General features: G+C 37.7%; 1 protein-coding gene across 3 annotated transcripts in view; it reads left to right on the forward strand.

Moving 5' to 3' along the window:
- Positions 1 to 21990, forward strand: part of TGFBR1 (transforming growth factor beta receptor 1) — a 67992-nt gene that overhangs the window by 37262 nt on the left and 8740 nt on the right. For all 3 annotated transcript variants that reach the window (XM_039348004.1, XM_039348005.1, XM_039348007.1), the window contains one exon: positions 2311 to 2478. In XM_039348004.1, the coding sequence (XP_039203938.1) occupies positions 2311 to 2478 (168 nt within the window). The remainder of the gene's footprint in view (positions 1 to 2310; positions 2479 to 21990) is intronic.

Here is a 21990-nt window from a genome sequence, read left to right on the forward strand (position 1 = left end):
TCAGCTTTAATTTGAGGGTATGTACATCTAACTCATGTGAACGGGGTAGGACTTACAGCAGTTTACATATGTGCCTCCCACTTGTTAAGGGACCAAAGATAATGGGACAGAATAATAATCATAAATCAAACTTTCCCTCCTTAATACTTGGTTGCAAATCATTTGCAGTCAATCACAGCCTGAAGTCTGGAACACATAGACATCACCAGATCCTGGGTTTCATCCCTGGTGATGCTCTGCCAGGCCTCTACTGCAACTGTCTTCAGTTCCTGCTTGTTCTTGGGGCATTTTCTCTTCAGTTTTGTCTTCAGCAAGTGAAATGCATGCTCAGTGGGATTCAGGTCAGGTGATTGTCTTGGCCATTGCATAACATTCCACTTCTGTCCCTTCACAAACTCTTTGGTTGCTTTTGCAGTATGCTTTGGGTCATTGTCCATCTGCACTGTGAAGCGCCGTCCAATGAGTTCTGCAGCATTTGGCTGAATGTAAGCAGATAATGTTGCCCGAAACACTTCAGAATTCATCCTGCTGCTTTTGTCAGCAGTCACATCATCAATAAATACAACAGAACCAGTTCCATTGGCAGCTATACATGCCCATGCCATGACACTACTACCACCATGCTTCACTGATGAGGTGGTATGCTTGGGATCATGAGCATTTCCTTTCCTTCTCCATACTCTTCTCTTCCCATCACTCTGGTACAAGTTGATCTTGGTCTCATCTACCAATAAGATCTTGTTCCAGAACTGTGAAGGCTTTGTTAGATGTTGTTTGGCAAACTCTAATCTGACTTTCCTGTTTTTGAGGCTCACCAATGGTTTACATCTTGTGGTAAACCCTCTGTATTCACTGGTGAAGTCTTCTCTTGATTGTTGACTTTGACACACATACACCTACCTCCTGGAGAGTATTCTTGATCTGGCCAACTGTTGTGAAGGGTGTTTTCTTCACCAGGGAAAGAATTCTTCGGTCATCCACCACAGTTGTTTTCTGTGGTCTCCCGGGTCTTTTGGTGTTGCTGAGCTCACCAGTGCGTTCCTTCTTTTTGAGAATGTTCCAAACAATTGTTTTGGCCACGCCTAATGTTCTTGCTATCTCTCTGATGGGTTTATTTTGTTTCTTCAGCCTAATGATGGCTTGTTTCACTGATAGTGACAAGCTCTTTGGATCTCATCTTGAGAGTTGACAGCAACAGATTCCAAATGCAAATAGCACACTTGAAATGAACTCTGGGCCTTTTATCTGCACATTGTAATTGGGGTAATGAGGGAATATCACACAGCTGGCCATGGAACAGCTGAGAAGCCAATTGTCCCATTACCTTTGGTCCCTTAACAAGTGGGAGGCACATATGCAAACTGCTGTAAGTCCTACCCCGTTCACCTGAGTTGGATGTACATACCCTCAAATTAAAGCTGACAGTCTGCAGTTAAAGCACATTGTGTTTGTTTCATTCCAACTCCATTGTGGTGGTATATAGAACCAAAGATGTTCAAATTGTGTCAATGTCCCAATATTTCTGGACCTGACTGTATTTGCAAGGCTAACGAAATAATAGCACTTGCCAATCCAAGTGTTTGGGTACTAATGACCACAAGGAGATACTAAGAGTATAAACTAAACGGAAATAAAAAGAAAAGAATCCTGGAAGGCATAGCAAGTTATTTCCAGATTGTTTCCAAAGGCTGTGTCCATTAAGTTACAAGGAGTTAGCCTTTACCTTTCAGCTGTGAGTAATTTTATAGATTGATATTAAAGGAACTAAAACAAATTATTTGAAATGAGGAGTGGTTCTACAAATGGCTTATATTGCAATGATTTCACAAATATTTTTATCTGGATTGTAGACATGTTTTTCATCTTGGATTTTTTTAAAGCATATTTGTTACAAATTCAGTTCAGTGAAATGTGGGTTACTTAAATCTCCATGACTTCATTAGGATTTTTTGTTGTGCCATTTTTATGATGGTTCTAATATTAGGTGTCCATTTCAAATTCTGGGAGATTATGGAACCCAAAAACTTGAAGAACTCTATAGCTGATACTATGCTATCAAATATAGTAAAAGGTGGTAGAGTAGAAGCATTTTCAACTCCTGATTGTTCCAGATGCACCACTGTGCCAGTTGTTCAATCTCCTGTCTATAGGAAGACTCATCACATCTTGAATGAGACCAATGACTATTGTATCATCTGCAAACTTTAACACTTAATAGAGAAATCTCTAGAGATGCAGTCATTTTTCCAATGTGTTTTGTTTACTTTGTTCCCTTAATTTTAATTGTTCCTATTTTGTTTTGATTTGCAGATAATGGTACATGGACACAACTCTGGCTAGTGTCAGATTATCATGAGCATGGTTCTCTTTTTGATTATTTGAACAGGTATACTGTTACTGTAGAGGGAAAGATAAAGCTAGCATTATCAACTGCCAGTGGACTTGCACATCTTCACATGGAGATTGTTGGCACACAAGGTAACTTAATCCCAATGTTTGTTTCAGTTGTTAATGTACATTTTCTTTTGGTAGTATGCATTTTGAAATTTTAATCATCTCCATTGCAGCTTAATTTGATTAAAATTTTAATTTACGTGATTTATGTTTAAATTAAAAAATTGATTACATGGATAATACTTTTGCAATATCTACTAATTAAAGTTTTCAATGGGAAATACCTCTCCTCACTATCTCCCTCTTACTATAGTTTTTCTTCCTGACACCACAGGAGCATCATTTTAATGAATATTTCTTCTAAAAGTTTTTATTCTTTTTTTCTATCTTCTCTTTTAATCATACATTCTAAAATAAGTTTTTCTATATATCTTTTACCAAATGAGCTAGCATGTTGTACTAGAGACACATATAATCGTAATGTCAGTGAGAAGCAAACAGATGTTTTAAAAGTCTAATAATTCTGATAAAAAATAGTAGATCTACTGTAGTCTAATATTTTTTTTAGCTAAAAAGTAAGATTTTCTAAGCCACTGTAGTCTCTCTGACTCCTTATGGCTCCTAAATTTACTCTTTTCAAAGTTTAACGTTCTTGGAACCATTAATTTGAGACATACGGATAGTTCCAAAATGCCATCTTACATGTAGAAACAGGCATGGTTTTGTGGAATGCTAGAGCATGGTTCCACAAAACCATACCTGTTTTTACATGTAAGATGGCATTTTTGAACTATCTAGACAATCTTACTTTTTAGCTAAAAAAATTACTAGACTACAGTAGTTCTACTATTTTTTATCCGAATTATTAGACTTTTAAAAAATCTGTTTGCTTCTCACTGTCTTTACTACTATATGTGTCTCTAGTACAGTGGTTCTCAACCTTTCTAATGCCGCGACCCCATAATACAGTTCCCCATGTTGTGGTGACCCCCAACCACTTATACATCACCAGGTGCCAGGGGCATGGCCAAAGAAAAGGGAAAAATGGCGGACAGCCTTGTTTGGCGACACCCGTGAAATGGTCATTCGACCCCAAACGGGGTCCCAAGCCACAGGTTGAGAACCACTGCTCTAGTACAACATGCTAGCTCATTTGGTAAAAGATATATAGACAAAATGTGAACCACTGGAGAAGGAAATGGCAAACCACTCCAGTATCTTTGCCATGAAAACCCCATGGACAATACTAAAAGGCAAAAAGATATGATGCTGGAAGATGAGCCCCTCAGGTCGGAAGGTGTCCAATATGCTACTGGGGAAGAGCAGAGGGCTAGTACTAGTAGCGTCAGAAATAATGAAGCGACTGGGCCAAAGCCGAAAGGACGCTCAGCTGTGGATATATCTGGTGGTGAAAGGAAAGTCCGATGCTGTAAAGATTTTTTCTCCATAGGAACCTGGAATGTAAGATCCATGAATCAAGGCAAGCTAGACGTAGTCAAAAAAGAGATGACAAGATTGAACATCGACATCTTAGGAATCAGCGAACTAAAATGGATAGGAATGGGTGAATTTAACTCAGATGACCATCAGGTATACTACTGTGGGCAAGAATCCCTCAGAAGAAATGGAGTAGCCTTCATAGTCAATAAAAGAATAGGAAAAGCAATACTGGGATACAATCCCCAAAATGACAGAATGATCTCAATTCGAATCCAAGGCAAACCATTCAATATCACAATAATCCAAATCTATGCCCCAACCACTGGTGCTGAAGAGGATGAAATTGACCAGTTCTATGAAGCCCTACAGCACCTTATAGAATTAACACCAAAAAAATGATGTCCTTATCATCATGGGGGATTGGAATGCTAAGGTAGGAAGCCAAAAGATAACCGGAATAACAGGCAAGTTTGGCCTTGGAGTACAAAATGAAGCAGGGCACAGGCTGATAGAATTTTGTCAAGAGAATACGATGGTCATAACAAACACTCTTTTCCAACAACCAAGAGACGGCTCTACACATGGACATCACCAGACGGTCAACATAGAAATCAGATTGAGTATGTGCTCTGCAGCCAAAGATGGAGAAGCTCTATACAGTCAGTAAAAACAAGACCAGGAGCTGACTGTGGCTCAGATCATGAGCTTCTTGTTGCAAAATTTAGGCTTAAATTGAAAAAAGTAGGGAAAAGCACTAGGCCACTCAGGTATGAACTAAATCATATTCCTGATGAATATACAGTAGAGGTGACAAATAGATTTAAGGAAATTAGATCTGATAGACAGAGTGCCTGAAGAACTATGGATGGAAGTTCGCAACATTGTACAAGAGGTAGCAACTAAAACCATCCCAAAGAAAAAGAAATGCAAGAAAGCAAAATGGCTGTCTGAGGAAGCTTTGCAAATAGCCGAGGAAAGAAGGGAAGCGAAAGGCAAGGGAGAAGGAGAAAGATACACCCAACTGAATGCAGAATTCCAGAGAATAGCTAAAAGAGATAAAAATGGCTTCTTAAATGAACAGTGCAAAGACTTAGAAGAATAGGGAGGGCCAGAGATCTCTTCAAGAAAATTGGAGATATGAAGGGAACGTTTCATGCAAAGATGGGCATGATAAAGGACCAAAATGGCAGGGACCTAACAGAGGCAGAAGAGATTAAAAAGAGATGGCAAAACTACACAGAAGAACTGTACAAGAATGAGCTTAACGTCCCAGATAACCACAATGAGATGGTCACTGACCTCGAACCAGACATCCTAGAATGTGAAGTGAAATGGGCCTTAGGAAATCTGAGCAATAACAAAGCTAGTGGAGGTGACAGTATTCCAGCTGAGCTATTCAAAATCTTAAAGGACGATGCAGTAAAAGTGCTATACTCAATTTGCCAGCAAATTTGGAAAACTCAGCAGTGGCCACAGTATTGGAAAAGGTCAGTTTACATTCCAATTCCAAAGAAAGGCAATGCCAAAGAATGTTCAAACTATCGCACCATTGCACTCATTTCACATGCAAGTAAAGTTATGCTTAAAATCCTACAAGCTAGACTCCAGCAGTATGTGGATCGAGAACTACCAGAAGTACAGGCAGGATTTCGAAGAGGCAGAGGAACTAGAGATCAAATTGCCAACATACGCTAGATCATGGAGAAAGCTAGGGAGTTCCAGAAAAACATCTACTTCTGCTTCATTGACTATGCTAAAGCCTTTGATTATGTGGATCACAACAAATTGTGGCAAGTTCTTAAAGAGATGGGAATACCAGACCATCTTATTTGTCTCTTGAGAAACTATATGTGGATCAAGAAGCAACAGTGAGAACTGGACGTGGAACCATTGATTGGTTCAAAATTGGGAAAGGAGTCCGGCAAGGCTGTATACTGTCGCCCTGCCTATTTAACTTATCTGCAGAGCACATCATGAGAAAGGCAGGGCTAGATGAATCAAAAGTTGGAATTAAGATTGCCGGGAGAAATATCAACAACCTAAGATATGCAGATGATACCACTCTAATGGCAGAAAGTGAAGAGAACTAAAGAGCCTCTTGATGCGGGTGAAGAAGGAGAGTGTAAAAGTAGGCTTGAAACTCAACATTAAGAAAACCAAAATCATGGCATCCGGCCCTCTCAATTCCTGGCAAATAGATGGGGAAGAAATGGAGATAGTGACAGATTTTATTTTTCTGGGCTCCAAGATCACCTCAGATGGGGACTGCAGCCAAGAAATTAAAAGACGCTTGCTCCTGGGGAGGAAAGCTATGGCAAATCTAGACAGCATACTAAAAAGCAGAGACATGCCAACAAAAGTGCATATAGTCCAGGCCGTGGTTTTCCCAGTTGCAATGCATGGCTCTGAAAGTTGGACCATAAGAAAGGCTGAGCACCAAAGAATTGAGGCCTTTGAACTATGGTGCTAGAGAAGACTCCTGCGAGTCCCTTGGACTGCAAGGCTTTCAAACCGGTCAGTCCTAGAAAAGATCAACCCCGACTGCTCTTTAAAAGGCCAGATCCTGAAGTTGAAACTCAAATACTTTGGCCATCTAATGAGTAGGAAAGACTCACTGGAGAAGGGCCTAATGCTGGGAAAGATTGAGGGCAATAGAAGAAGGGGACGACAGAGAATGAGATGGCTGGATGGAGTCACTGAATCAGTAGGTGTGAACTTAAATGGACTCCAGAAGATGGTAGAGGACAGGAAGACCTGGAGGAACGTTGTCCATGGGGTTACGATGGGTCGGACACGACTTCGCAATTAACAACAACAGAGCATGGTTTCTTCTAATTATCTTTTGACTCATGTTAATCCTATTCTTTATAGTTTTGGCCCATTAATATGTAGAGATCATTTTAAAAAGCTCTAGATAAAATTCATATATAGGATTCTGAGATTCTGTATAGAAAGTTTGTGCTTATTAGGTTTTGATAATGTTAGAACTGCCCTCAAACAATAAAATTGGCATATAGATCTCCAAAGAAATTTAAGCAAAATGTCACATCCCAATATTGAATATATTCTTCTATAAAGTTTTCTCCTAACCTCCTATTTATCATCCATTACAATTCTGAAATTCTGTAAGACTCACTTTAGCCAAGCTGGATGTATTGCCTATAGCAGTCCTTTGTATCTTCAGTTATGTCCATGTGGTAAAACTACAGGGGTTTAAGAGAAACTTTTAAGCGAGATGCTACAATGATGCTTTCTGTATAAAGATTCTAAGCAGATCTTCATTATTCCTATGTTGAAGAAATGTATATGGGTCAATATAACAGAGGAAAAAAGTGACACTGCCATAAGTGTATATTACAGGCCACCCAACCAATCAGAAGAAATAGATTAACTCTTTGCCAACCAGTTAACAAATGTATGTAAGGAAGCATACTACAGTAGTAACGGGAGACTTCAACAATCCAGATATCAACTGGGAGACAAGCTCTGCAACTAGTGGGAGATCAAACAGATTTTTAACCAACCAAGCTGACAACTTTATCATTCAAAAGGTAGAGGAGAGAACTAGAAGTAAAGCTTTACTGGACCTAATCCTTACTAATTGAGAACAAATGACAGAGGGAGTTGAGGTTACTGGAACCTTGGTGAAAGTGATGATGTCATGCTGAAATTCAATATAATGCAAACAACACAAACAATAGAAAATAATCCAGCCAGAGTCTTAAACTTCAAAAGAGCTGATTTTAACAGAGAGAACCTAGGAAACGGGAAAATAACACAAGAAGCGTGGGAAATGTGATCATAAAAGCCCAGGCCATGGCTTCCGGTGGATCTGCGCACGCGATGGCGGCTACTTTGTAGCCGTCCTCCTGGGTAAGTGTTTGAATCGCTATGAACAGCGGACATCAGCTGTTCAGCGGTTCAAAATCCCCCTCCCGGGCAAAGGGAGGGGAAGAGGATTGTCTGAATAGTGGTAGAGCCTCTTATGCACCCCAAGGCTTTTTTTGGGGGGGGTGATAGGAGTGCTCCCACGGAGTTCAGACTGTCTCCGCTTCTCAGCTGCTTTTGTCTCTAGGGACAAAACAAGCTGCTGCAACCACTTCTGAGATTAAAGTTACCTGGTGAGTTTTTCTTAGAAGCGGACAGAGCTGAGTAGAGGATTTTGTTTTTGCTTTCTTTGATTTTATTTGGATTTTAAGTTTAAAGATTTATCTTTATATTCCCTCTTTTTATTTTTTCTTTGTTGAAAGGGAAAGTAAAATGGCGATCGGCAGGCTTTTTGGTGTTTTTTTTCCCCTTTCTCTTTCTCTTTCTCCTCTTTTTTTTAAATGACTGGAACGGAATGTGGACTTGATTATTTATAATGATTTTTTGATGTTGGGTTTGGATTTTAGAAGGATTATTATTTTTGTTTAACTTTTTTGTTTTGTTTTTTGCACTTTAAAAAAAAATGGAATGGATTATTTTATTTATCCATTTTTTCTCTTTCCCTTTTCTTTTTTTTAAACTTTTTTCTTTTTATTATAATGATCTCCTTTTGAAGGATTTTTTGATTTTTTGGAGTTAATCTCTCTTTCTTTTGCTTAATTTTTGTAATTTTTAAGAAGGAGTAAAGATTTTTCTAAGATGGCTCCAAAGCGTCCAGTAATTCCTACAGCTCCTAAGGTGGTTTCTTCTTCGGTGTTATCATCAGCGCAACAACCTAAATCAATAGCTTCACCCTCTTCTTTGGCACAGTCAATAATGGTGAAGGATTTGTAAGACATGATGGGAAATGTTATATCTCAAATTAGGGGAGAAATGAAAGAGATTTTAGAGGAAAATAATAAGATTTTGAGGCAAGAGATAGTTTTGGCTTTAAAAGGAGTTGCCTCTGTTCTTGAAAAGCTGAACTCTCGCGTAGAAGAGGTAGAATAAAAAGTGGAACTGATGGAGGGAAAATTTGAAAGCATGGAAAAAGAGATGGAAAATTTTCAAGATGAGATTCTTATGCTTCAATATAGACAAATGGAATATGCTTTAAGAATTAGAGGCTTGAGAGAGTCTGTGCAAGGAGATCTGAGAGAGATGGTTGCAAATGACTTTGCTGTGATTTTGAATAGAGAAAAAGAGGAAATACTTAGTGAAATTGAAAAAAACATTTAGAGTTAACTCTGTGGTGGCAGAGCAAAAGAATTTGCCAAGAGATGTGGTAATTTATTTTGGGAAAAGATCCCTGCGCAACGAAATTATACAAGCCTTTTATAAGAAGAGGTTTCAAATTGCTTCACAAGATGTTATAATTTTAAAGGAGATCCCATCTAAAATTTTAAGAAGAAGAAAGGAGTTTGCTTTTTTAGCAGATGAACTTAAAAAGAGACGAATCCTGTTCAGATGGGATGCTCCGACTGGAATGGTGGTGAGTTACCTGGGGATACGTTATAGACTTAATACTGTTTTTAAAGCAAAAGACTTCTACACTTCGGTCCTGGGGGTATGTTCATCGCCATCTATTACGTTTAAAGCTTTGGAAGACAAAAAGGTAGAATTGCAGTCTGAAGAGCCTATAATGAAAATTGGGAAATCTCAGTTTGAGGGGCCTCAACAAGTTGAAATGGAGGAGCAGAGGATAACCTGTGCAACATATAATTGTAAAGAAAAGGAGCAACAGAAGAAGGAGGTTAAGGAAGCCTCACAAGTTTTGGTTTCTGAATCTGCGGGAGAAGTAAGATTTATAAATTTTTGGGAGCAACCTTTAAGGGTAGAATTGCAGTCTGAAGAGCCTATATTAATGAAAAATGGGAAATTTCACTTCGAGGGGCCTCAACAAGTTGAGATGAAGGAGCAGAGGACATCTCGTGCAACACATAAACGTAAAGAAAAGGAGCAACAGAAGAAGGAGGTTAAGGAAGCCTCACAAGTATTGGTTCCTGAGTCTGTGGGAGAAGCAAGATTTATAAACTTTTTGGAGCAACCTTTAAGGGCAGATTTTAAAGCACTTCTTTCGAGGTTTATGGATAAGAGAGACTGATAAGGAATGTGTTTATTGTGGATGGAATTGGTTATTGGTAAAGATTTAAATATGTAAAGGGAATTTTAATGTTTTAAGTAATGTTTAAATTTGTGTTTTGGAGGGAGTTTATAAAGAATGATGGATAATAATATAAGTATGATATTAGAAAATGTTTAGAGTATTTAAGTAATGTTTAAATTTGTGTTTTGGAGGGAGTTTATAAAGAATGATGGATAATAATATAAGTATGATATTAGAAAATGTTTAGAGTATATTATATGTTTAATGATTGTAATTATAAAAAATATTTTTGGTTTTTTTATTATTATTATTTTTAAGAGAAGATAACTTGTTTAATTTAATGTATTTAGATTTGCTTAGGATTTATATGTGTTTTAAGTTTTTTTGAAAAATTTTAACTAAGCCTGTACTCAGCTCTGGGAAGGTTGGGGGAGGGTATGGGAGGTGGGGGAGGGTATGGGAGGGTTGGGGGGGTTTGGGGAAGGGAATTGTTTTGTAAAATTTGAAAATTTTCAATAAAAAAAAAAAGCCCAGGCCAGCACAATACCACTGAAAAAGAAAAACAAGAAATTTAAGAAGAAACCAGCATGGCTGCACAAAGATCTCGCTGACAAACTGAAAGCCAAAAAGGGCAAGTACAAAAAATGGAAAGAGGGACATACTGTATAACTAAGGCTGATTATCAGCAGTCAGCCAGAACATGCAAAGATGAAGTCAGGAAAGCAAATACTCAGAATGAACAAAGACTTGCAACAGAAATCAAGAACAATAAAAAAAAATTTTTAAACTGTTAATAACAAGAAAAAAGTTAAGGAAACTGTAAGTCCACTAAAGAAAGAAGATGGCAAGGAAGAAATAGGCAGTAGGGAGAAAGCAGAGCTTCTTTATTCATTCTTTGCAACAGTCTTCACACAAAAAGAAATTATAGCCCAACATACCAAAAAAAAAAACTACTGTAAAAGACAAACTAAAAATTAAAATAAGTAAGAAAATGGTAAGAGAACACCTATGTGACCTTGACGAATATAAATCACCAGGACCTGATAGTTTACATCCCAGAGTTCCGAAGGAGCTGGCAGATGTTATCTCAGAACCATTGTACCATATCTTTGAAAAATCCTGGAGCACCGGGGAAATACCTGATGATTGGAAAAGGATAGATGTGGTTCCCATCTTCAAGAAAGGAAAAAAAAAACAGACCTAGGAAACTACATACCAATCAGGTTAACATCGATACCTGGGGAGATCCTGAAAAAGATAACCGAAAAACAGATCTATGAACAACTAGAAGCAAATAAAATTATAACCAGTAGCCAGCATGAGTTTGTCAAAAACAGATCATTCTTTCATTCTTTGATAAAGTAATTAAACTAGTAGACCAGTGAAACACTGTGGACATAGTATACTTAGACTTCAGTAAGGCATTTGACAAAGTAGACCACAACCTGCTGCTTAGTAAGCTAGCAAAAGGTGGGATAGACAACAACACCATTAGATGGATCTGTAGCTGGCTGACAAATTGTACTCAACAAATCCTCAATGGTACTACATGCACATGGAAAAAAGTAAGCAGTGGGTACCACAAGGCTCCATCTTAGGCCGGTACTTTTCAATATCTTCATTAATGACTTAGATGAGGGAAAAGAAGGGGAACTCATCAAATTTGCACATGACACTAAACTGGCAGAAATAAGACAAGCTTAGGATTCAAAAAGATCTAGACAAACTTGAACAATGGGCCCTATCCAACAAAATGAGTTTTAATGTGGAGAAAAGCAAAGTTTTACATTTAGGCAGGAATAATCAAAGGTACAAGTACAGATTGGGCGAGAACTGGCTCAAAAGCAGCAATTGTGAGAGGGACCTTGGTGTCCTAGTAGATGATCACTTAACTATGAGCTAGCAGTGTGCAGCAGCAGCCAAAAAATCTAATACAATCCTGGGTTGTATAAACAGAAGCATAGAATCAAGATCACGCAAAGTAATAGTACCACTTTATAAAATAAGACCACCTCTGGAATACTGCAACCAGTTTTGGTCACCATACTACAAAAAAATGTTGAGACCTTGGAAAAATTTCAAAAAAGAGCAGCTAAGATGATCAAAGGCCCTGAGACTAAAATATATGAAGAATGGCTGCAGGACTTGGATTTAGCTAGTCTAAAGAAAAGAAGAAATGGGCGACATGATAGCAGTATTCCAGTAATTGAGAGTCTGCCACAAAGAAGAAAGCGTCAAACTATTCTTCAAAGCACCAGAGGGCAAGACAAGAAACAATGGTTGGAAACTGACCAAAGAGAGCAGCAACCTGGAATTAAGGAGAAACGTCCTAACAGCGAGGACAATTAACCAGTGGAACAACTTGGCATCAGACATTGGGAGTGCTCCATCACTGGAGGTTTTTAAGAAGAGACTAAACAGTCACTTGTCTGAAATGGTATAGGTTCTCCTGCTCAAGCAGGGGGCTGAACTAGAAGATCTCCAAGGTCCCTTCCACCTCTATTTTATTCTAAATATCTTGGTAGGGAGTGTTATTTCTGCTTAATACTTCCCATCACCCAGTTTTGTGCTATCGTAGGCCAAGATGCTGCATAATTAAATTTTAATTTTTTTATAATACTGTATTTATTCTGCTCTATCGTATTATATCTATTAATTATTTTTATACTACTTAATATTTTTCTATTATGAAGAAGTATTTCATTGTATCTAGCCTTTGGGCTTCAATGAACTGATTTTATTTGAAATTCACAATAACTTTGTTAAAAGAATCACATGCAATCAAATGATTTTTTTTATAATATCTTATTAATTTTCTCATTTTACAATTCAGTATTTAAAAAGCAGTGTGATGACCGGGTTAATCATTAGTTTGATAGTATATATAATTCTTTAGTATAAATCTCATGTTACAACATCAGATATTTCTTCTCTTTTTCCCTTAATGTCTACTATCTCATATTGGGCTAATACAGTTCTTATTATTATCAACTAAATAAAAACATCTTTGTTACAATTATCAATAGTTTTTAGCTTATACATATCTTAATAATATACATATATAATTCGATCCTTATATACAATCAATGTCCTGTTATTGCTTTTCCTCCCAAGCTTTAATTTCCCATCAATATTCAAATTAACACTTGTTTATGATTTCCAAGTATTTTATATTTAGGTGACCAAAATTTCTCTTATCTCAATTTCTTCCTTTTTCCCTTTGATAACAAAGTCTAATATTCCAAATACACATCTTATCTATTTGATTATAGTCTTGTTCTGTTTTCTAAAAGTTATCTATTTTCCATCATGTTAAACCATCTAATTAATAATACAAGGATCCAGTCATATTTCCTTTTTATCTATCTCCTCCGATCTAAAATCAATCCTTACCCTTTCCTGGGTCCTGCCATATTCCCAAAAGGGAGGGTTTTGTTATTACTTTCACTTCCTCTATTCGCTACAAAGTAACCTTTTGTTTATTCGCCTCTGCTAACCATTACAATGTAACCAGTTGCCTCTTATCCTATGCACCTCTGAACTTTCCCTCTTACGGGGCAGCTAGGAAAGGGGGTGTGCTTGAAAAGATCCAGTCTCCTGAATCTGGATTATTTATCCATCATCAAAATAAGGTGTGAGGAGCTGTTGCATGATCGTATACAACGGGGCCGGATTGATATTATCTTTACTGGATTTAACACCTAGAAATATGCCGGTCAGAATCGCCCGGAAGAACTGCTTAGGATCACTTTAAAACATCAATTTGTGAGGGAATCCCTCAGATCCTGTCTATCATGCCTGCTATCAATTTCTCTTAATAAAAGAAACCGTTTCCAAGAGTTCTGCTTTCTTAAGATGTGGATTGAAGTGGTTCCTTACAATCCCCTCTAATAAGTCAAAACCGTTATATCTGTTATCTGGGTTAACCAATAATTCAGTAATATATATACATTTTTTAGTTTAGGTCTAGTATTGGAAGCTCAAATACTCCCTCTCTTTTTCTAGTAATATCTATTATCTCATATTGGACAAACAATTGTTATATTCAACTAAGTAAAAACATTCTTGTTACATTTATCAAGGAGGGGACTCCTGCTTGATGGCGGGAGGGTGGCAGTCCTTCCATTTAATCTGGGGAAGCCCTCCAAACCGGTGGGGGAAAGACCGGCCATACCAACATGGCCGGTCACTAAGCTGCTGACAGCTGAAGTCAAAAGTACCACCAAGCAACTTTAAAGCAACACAGATGAAACTGGGTGACACCTAATCCTCTCTTTAAGATTTTAAGTATTTTTTTCTGCAAAAGCTGCCCAAAGTATTTTCACCCTGTGAGGAGAGAGGGAAGGGAAATTTTACCCTATCCTCTAAGAAAAGCGGCAACTAACTACCCAGGGGAATCAGAGCAACTATAAGACCAATTTTAATCTAATTGGATGTATATTCTTTTGAAACTTGAGCACTAAAAACACTGATGCAGAAACTGGAGGTGTGCAAAAGTTTTCCTAGTCATCACCTTTACCTGCTCTTTGACCAGGAATTGTGAATCCAGGAGAACTTCTAGGTTGCAATTCTATCCATATCTAAGGATGACAAACATTTGGATCCTGAGGCTTCATGCATCCAAAGCCACTTGGTCTTGCCAGGGTTCAATAAAAGTCTGTTGTTCCCCCATCCAGATCCCTACAGCCTTCAGAATCTCAAGAGGGCAGAGATAGCATCACTTAGATAACCATGTGTAGCGACGTACTGTAGATCTGAATATCATCAGCATATTGATGATACCTCAATATTGACAGATGATCTCATCCAAAGGCTTTATGTAGCTATTAAACAACAAAAGAGTACCAAGCCCTGTGGAACACCATAAGTGAGTAGTCGGGTTGGATCTCTCACTCCCTGTCAACATCAATTGGAATAGGCCTTGGAGGAAGGAGCTGAATCAGTGCAAAACTATGCTACCCAGCCCTAACTCTCATAGCCAGACCAAAAGGATATTATGGTTCATGGTACTGAAGGCCATTGAGAGGTCAAACAGAATGGTTGCATTACCCCCATCCTGCTCCTGCCAGAGATCATCCATGTGCGCAGCCAAAGCAGTCTTTCTTCCATAGCCAGGCCTGAATCCTGACTAAAAGGGTTCAAGGAAATCTGTTTCATCCAGGATCCCCTGGAGCTGTTAAGCAACCACCTTTTCCACTAACTTATCCAAAAAGGGAAAATGGGAGACTAGATGAAAGTTGTCTAGGCAGGAGGGGTCGAGTGAGGGTTTTAATGAGAGAACAAACCAGGGCCTCTTTAAATGTCCTTGGAGAGTATCCTCTTGCAGAGATGGATTTATCATTGCATAAACCTATCTGGTGGTCACAGTCCTGGAGGCTTTCATCAGCTAGGAGGGACAAGGGTCTAGTTGATAGGTGGTTGCCTTCACAATGCAGAGGACCTTATCCACTTCAGGTACAACGAAATCAAACTGTTCCCATATTATTGCACAAGATGGTTGCTTAAGCTTGAGTTCTTCAGGAGATTATATCATCCTGGAGATAGTCTACGCTTCATACTCTATTACTTCAGGAAACATGCTTAAGGATTACAGGAAGTTCTCACTTAGCAAACATGATTGGGACTGACAACTGTTGATAAATATCACAATTGCTAAGAAAAGTTCATGTATGTGCGATGGATTTAGGATGTCCCTATTTGGTTGTAATGCGAGTCACTGAAGTTTTTAAGTGAGACATGTGATCTCAACTTCAAATTTTACTTTGCATTCTCCATTAATTCTGTCTGAAACTGTTATAAAGCATGCAAATCATGATCACATCACTATAGAATATTGCAACAGTTGTCAATTAGCCTCAAAGCTATTCTTATACTTCAAAATGTTGAACAGTCACTAAATAAGGACATTGATAAGTGAGGACTACCTGAATAGCTATTCAGCTAAACTGGCTTCAAGGCACAGTGTAACTTCTTGGAAGAAGAAACATCTTTCTTTCAAGAAATATATAGGATGCAGGTTTTTTTCATATAAAATGTTTAAAAACAGTTGTGTAGCTGACTGCATAGGAATTCATGACAGGTATTGTTGTTCTCAGGAGTGGCTCAATGCATCAGGTCTTACTAATACTATGAAGTACCATATTTGACTTATTTATATAGCCATAAGACATATAAATCTTAGATTGTATCCACTGTTTGAGAAACATAACTCTGCATATAGATCAGCTCTTTAGATCAGCTGTCATTCCTTTGTACAGACTTTTCAGCACAAGAAGAACTAGGCTATTTATTTTATTTGTGAAAAAATGACATTTTCTCATTAACTGGTGATATAACATGCAGACAATATTGATTCTACTACCAGAAATCCTGTTTTGGTTTAGTCATCTCCAGTAGTGATAACCAAATGTATATCAACTGTAGGCCTTACTTTGTTACTGGAGGAGTTTATTTGGATTAGATTCGAAAATGATTGTTCTCCCATCAATTTTAGACTTTTTATTAGAATCATTGAGTAATTATGAGAATATGAACTTATTGCCTAATTACTTCTTTTTTGTAGTGCTTAAATATGCAGAAACTTTGTTTTCAGATAATAACTTTTTGATTAAATTGTAATTCATTTAAAGCAGGAATTCCTAAATTTCTATCATCAACCGTCGTTCAATTTAATCTTGCCTAAAAATCCAAACACCAAAATGAACAATGCAATTATAATGCAACTTTGGAGAACATAGATTTATTGTAACAATGTAACTAGTTTGGAAACCTTGTTTTAAAACTTGTTCATCTTGATATATTGATATATTGTCTTGATATATTGTCAGAATGTAGTGAATCTGAATTTTAATATATAATAAAATAAGAAATGTATTTGTTTATTTGTCATCAAGTCATTGTCAACTTTTATTGAGGATTTAGATAGATTTTTCTCCATTATGATCTGTCCTTGACCTGGTCTTCCAGTGGTGTGCTCATCACCACCATAGAGTTCCTCTATTTTACTGCTGATTGTCCTCTTCTCTTTTCCTTTCATCTGTCTCAACATAAGTTATGTAGAGAATTAGGTTTTTATATAGTGTGGAGTAATTTGAGCTTCATCAACTGAAATAATAATGCTGGAGGTTATCAAGAAAAGATTGGGACTTTCGATTTCGGATCGTGGCATGTGCAGTCGTGCGGAGAGCTCTGTCTCTTTGCCTGCTGCTTTCCTCCACCGGTAGACCCTTAAATCGGGTCGAAAAGTCGCCCTGGAGGGGCAACCACCATCAAGGCCCTTGTTGACTGCGGAAGGGCAGCAGTTCCTTCTGTGGTCTGAGCTAGCTCCTTAGGGCTGTCAGAGAAAAGATAGGCCAGTAAAATGGCCGATCACCCAGCTGCACCAGCTGAAAGTCAGAAGAACAGCTAAGTGTAAAGAACCACCGTGGAGAAATCAGGGTGAGACCTTTCCTTCCCTCTCTTAGCCATTACTACTACTACTACTACTACTACTACTACTACTACTATTCCACAAGTCAACCAGTCACTACAGAAGAGGATATTTCACAAGCTTACGTACAAATTATGGAGAACTCTGATAATCAAAGAATGACTTCAACTGAAATACTTGCAGTCTTAAAGCAACAGGAATTGACGTTCAGATGTGATTTATTGAAAGCGGTGATAACCTGGATAATCAACTAGTAACTACAACATGGAACAAAATTGAGTATACTATCCAGATGATACTGGAAGAAAGGAAAGAGAACTTAGACCAGATTGAGGTGTCGATAAATACCTGTACTCAAATACTGAGATTTGATGATACAGATGCGGTATTATGGAAACCGGCCTGGCACAGAAAGAAAGCTAGAGTTAGATTTTAAAATGTGATTTAAAATTTTACTTAATGGGTTAAAAAGGCTTTAGAGATCTGGACTGATTTAACAATTAACTGAGCATGTGAAGTTAGCAAGATGATATTTTGTGTAACAATATGCTTGTTTTAGATATGATAATTATTTGGACGAGATTTAAATCTTATCTAATGGGCTGAAATGATTTCTTTTTTATAGAAATAGATTGACTGATAGATTATATATCAAAATAGAGTAGAGTGGGGGCTTCCGGTACGAGGCGACAGCGATGGCGGCTATCTTCTAGCCGTCCAGCTGGTGAAGTGTCAGAGCCGCGGAGCACAGCGTGCATCAGCTGGCCCGCAGCTCGAAATTCCCTTCCCGGGCAAAGGGAAGGGACAGAGAACGCAGGAATAGAGGTAGAACCCCTGAACCCCCTCTGGATTTATTTCTAGAGGGGGTGAAAGGAGTGTTCCCTCGGAGCTCCTGCTGATCTCTGCCTCCCAGCTGTTTTTGCTTCCTAGGAAGCAAAAGAAACTGTCGCTTCTATCTCCGTGTTTATAGTATTTTGGTGAGTAAATTTTAAACGGACAGAGCAGTTTAAAGGATTTTTGTTTTATAATTTAGGTGTTTTTTTATTATTATTTGGTTTTGACTATTTTTCCTTCCTTTCTTTGTTATATTAGTGAAAGGATTTAAAATGGCGTTTTGAAAGTGTCGGAGTTTTTTTCTCCTTTCCTTTTTGTTTTACTTTCCCTTTTTAAGGATTGGATTTTGCTTTTGTTTTTGGCATAGAATTTTTTTTTCTTTTGATTTGTTTGCCTTTTTATTCCTTGGATTTTCTCTGGATTTTCAAGGACTATAGTATGTCTCTTTTAAAAAATTCTTTTTCTTTTTCTTTCCTCCTCCCTTCTTGTGTGGAGGGGAAAGGGAAGTGAGAACTGTGCTTTTTAAAATGGCTTCAAAGAGACAGCAGCCTTCTTCAATACCTAAGGTTGTTTCTTCTCCTATAACTTCTACTGCACAATTACAACAACAAACTAAACATGTACCACCGGCTCAGCCACCACCCTCCCCCCCTTTGCCTGGACTTTCAGTACAAGAGGTTAGAGGTATAATGGGAGAGATTGTAGTCCAAATGAGAGAGGAAATGAAGCAATTTGCTACACAGATTAAATCAGAAATTAAATCTGATTTTAAAGAAGAGATAAAGGGGATAAAGACCAAACTGGAAGAAAACAATAATGATTTGCGACAAGATATACTTGCAGCAGTTTCAGGTTTGGCTACCGTGGTGGTCAAGCTGGATGCAAGGCTTGAGGAAGTGGAAAACAAAGTTGATTCTTTTGATGATAAAATTCAAGATGTGGAAAGGAAGGTGGAGTCCTCACAAGAAGACATCTTGATGTTTCAGTACAGACAGATGGAGTATGCTTTGAGGATTAGAGGCCTCAAGGAAGATATAAATCAAGATTTGGTGGAGGTGGTTCTTACTGATCTGGCAGTGGCCTTGGATATGGATAAAGGAGAATTAAGTAGAGAAGTGGAAAAAATGTATAGACTTAACTCTTGGATTGCCAAGCAGAAGAATTTGCCTAGAGATGTGGTGATTTATTTTACAAAGAAGTCCCTGCGGAATGAGGTTATACAAGCCTTTTACAACAAAAGATTCCAGATTGCTGCCCAAGATGTTATCATTCTAAAGGAAATCCCATCCAAAATTTTAAGAAGCAGGAAAGATTTTGCTTTCTTAACCAATGAGCTTAAAGCCAGATCGATGCCATTTAGATGGGAAATTCCGATGGGTATCGTCTTGAGCCATGCGGGGACACGTTATAGATTGAATACAGTTGACAAAGCTAGAGAGTTTTATACTTCGGTCCTGGGTGCAGGCTCAACTCCATCTGGTCAGAAATCTCCGAGTGGCAAGGAGGACGAGCAGCAATCTGAGGCATTAAGTTTGGTTTCCGCTGGGATGATACAAGCTGAAAGGCAACGCCAGATGGAGGTTAAAGAGCAGAGAATGACTCGTGCAGCTTACAAGCGTAAAGAGAAGGAGCAACGTAAAAAAGAGTCTAAAGAGAATTCTTCTGGAAACGCATCACCGCCGGTGGGAGGAGCAAGACCCAAGAGTTATGCAACACATGCAGCACTTTCAGATTTTGATGGTGTCTTCTCCAGGCTGGGTGCCAAGGGAGATGGCAAAGTTTTTGACCTGGAATGTTAATGGCTTGAATTCTCCTCAGAAACGGAAAAAAATCTTTTATTATTTGAAGCAACATACCAATGACGTTATTTGCTTACAGGAAACTCATATCTTACTCAAAAATCAGAAATATCTAGTCAATGCTCGTTTGGGATCTCATTTTGTATCCTTTGCTCCTGGAAAGAAAGGGGGAGTTGTTATATATGTCAAACAAAACCTACCAGCTTGTCTGGTAGAATCAGATCCCCAGGGGAGATATGTGATGATTGAACTTGGTATATATGGTAAGAAGGTACTTATAGTGGGACTCTACGCTCCAAATCAGCAACAGGAACAATTTTATAAGCTGTTACATCAAAAAATAACTTTGCTTGACTATAGATCAGTGGTATTAATGGGTGATTGGAATGGTGTCTTAGATATACAAAGGGATAAGAAAGGTTCCTCTCCCTTTCTTAAACAAGCAAGGTTACCTAAAGCCTTTTTTGATATGAAGGAAGACTGGGAATTAAGGGATTATTGGCGGGAACGTAACCAAGAGGAGAGAGACTTCACTTTTTTTTCTGATAGACACCAATCTTTTTCAAGAATCGACTTTTTTTTTATTACTACGGATTTGTATAATAAAGTAAAGAATGTAAAGATTTTTCCTAGATCACTGACGGATCATAGCCCAGTCTGGATGGAGCTGATTCAAGAGAAAGAGGAAAGGAGATCCTGGAGAGTTAATGAAAATTTGTTCAGACAAGAGAAGAATGTTCAAAAGTTAAAGGAGTGTTTAAAGGATTATTTTGTTTTGAATATGTATAAGGGGACCTCAATGTCAATGGTATGGGATGCAGGTAAAGCATTTATGCGTGGTGTTTTGATAAAAATGAATAATTGTCATAAGCGGAACCAGATTCAGAAACGTAGAGAACTTGAAGATGAAATTAAATCAAAAGAAAGGTCCTTGATTTTAAATCCTTCTGATGAAAGTATTAAAGAATCTGTAAAGTTATTAAGGTCACAATTTAACATGTTGATAGCAGATCAAGCTGCAACTAACTTATTGTTTATGAAACAAAATACATTTTGTAATGCTAACAAGCCTGGGAGATGGTTGGCTTATCAATTAAGAAAGAAACAGAGACAGAGAATAATAGAGAAAATAAATTACAAGGGTAAACTAGTTTTTCAGAAGGAATTGATCAAAAAATCTTTTTTGGACTACTATCAAAAGTTATACAAATCTACTAACGTGCAACTTCTAGATATAAATAAATATTTAGCTGAGGCAAGTTTCCCCAAATTAACTGAGGATCAGAAACATGAAATTAATGGCTTAATTACTAAGGAGGAAATTGCCTCAGCAATTCAACAATTGAAACTAGGGAAAGCACCGGGTACGGATGGGTTAACAGCTGTTTATTATAAAGCTCTAAAGGAGGAGATGATCCAACCATTAAGTGATCTTTTTAATGGTATCTTACAGGGTTTAGAGATTCCTCCTTCATGGCGTAGTGCTTTTATATCATTGATTCCAAAAGAGGATCAAGATCTTACTTTACCAAAAAATTACAGGCCTATATCTCTTTTAAATGTGGATTATAAGATATTTGCAAAAATTTTGGTAAATAGGCTTATGAGGGTCGTGCATCATCTTGTGCATAAAGATCAATCAGGGTTTATAACTGGAAGGTACATGAAAAATAATGTTAGACAAATTATTAATTTATTAGAATATTTAGACAAGAACAACCAAGTTCCTGCAGGGCTCATATTTTTAGATGCTGAAAAAGCATTTGATCAATTGAATTGGCATTTTATGTTAAGAGTAATGGAAGAAATGAATTTTGGCGAAAAGATATTACAAGCCCTTACGGTAATATATCAAAAACAAACGGCACAACTTATTGTTAATGGAGGTTTGTCGGAGGTTTTTACAATAGAGAAAGGTACTAGACAGGGGTGCCCTTTATCGCCATTGTTGTTTGTTTTAACATTGGAAATATTATTGATTAAAATTCGAGAGTCTCAGGAAATTAAAGGAATAGAAGTTAATAAAAAAGAATATAAGTTGAGAGCTTTTGCGGATGACTTGGTTGTTACTTTGTCGCAAC

The sequence above is a fragment of the Crotalus tigris genome, unplaced genomic scaffold (assembly GCF_016545835.1).
Source record: "Crotalus tigris isolate CLP2741 ecotype Arizona unplaced genomic scaffold, ASM1654583v1 scf7180000018106.563195, whole genome shotgun sequence".
Classification (NCBI taxonomy): Eukaryota; Metazoa; Chordata; class Lepidosauria; order Squamata; family Viperidae; genus Crotalus; species Crotalus tigris.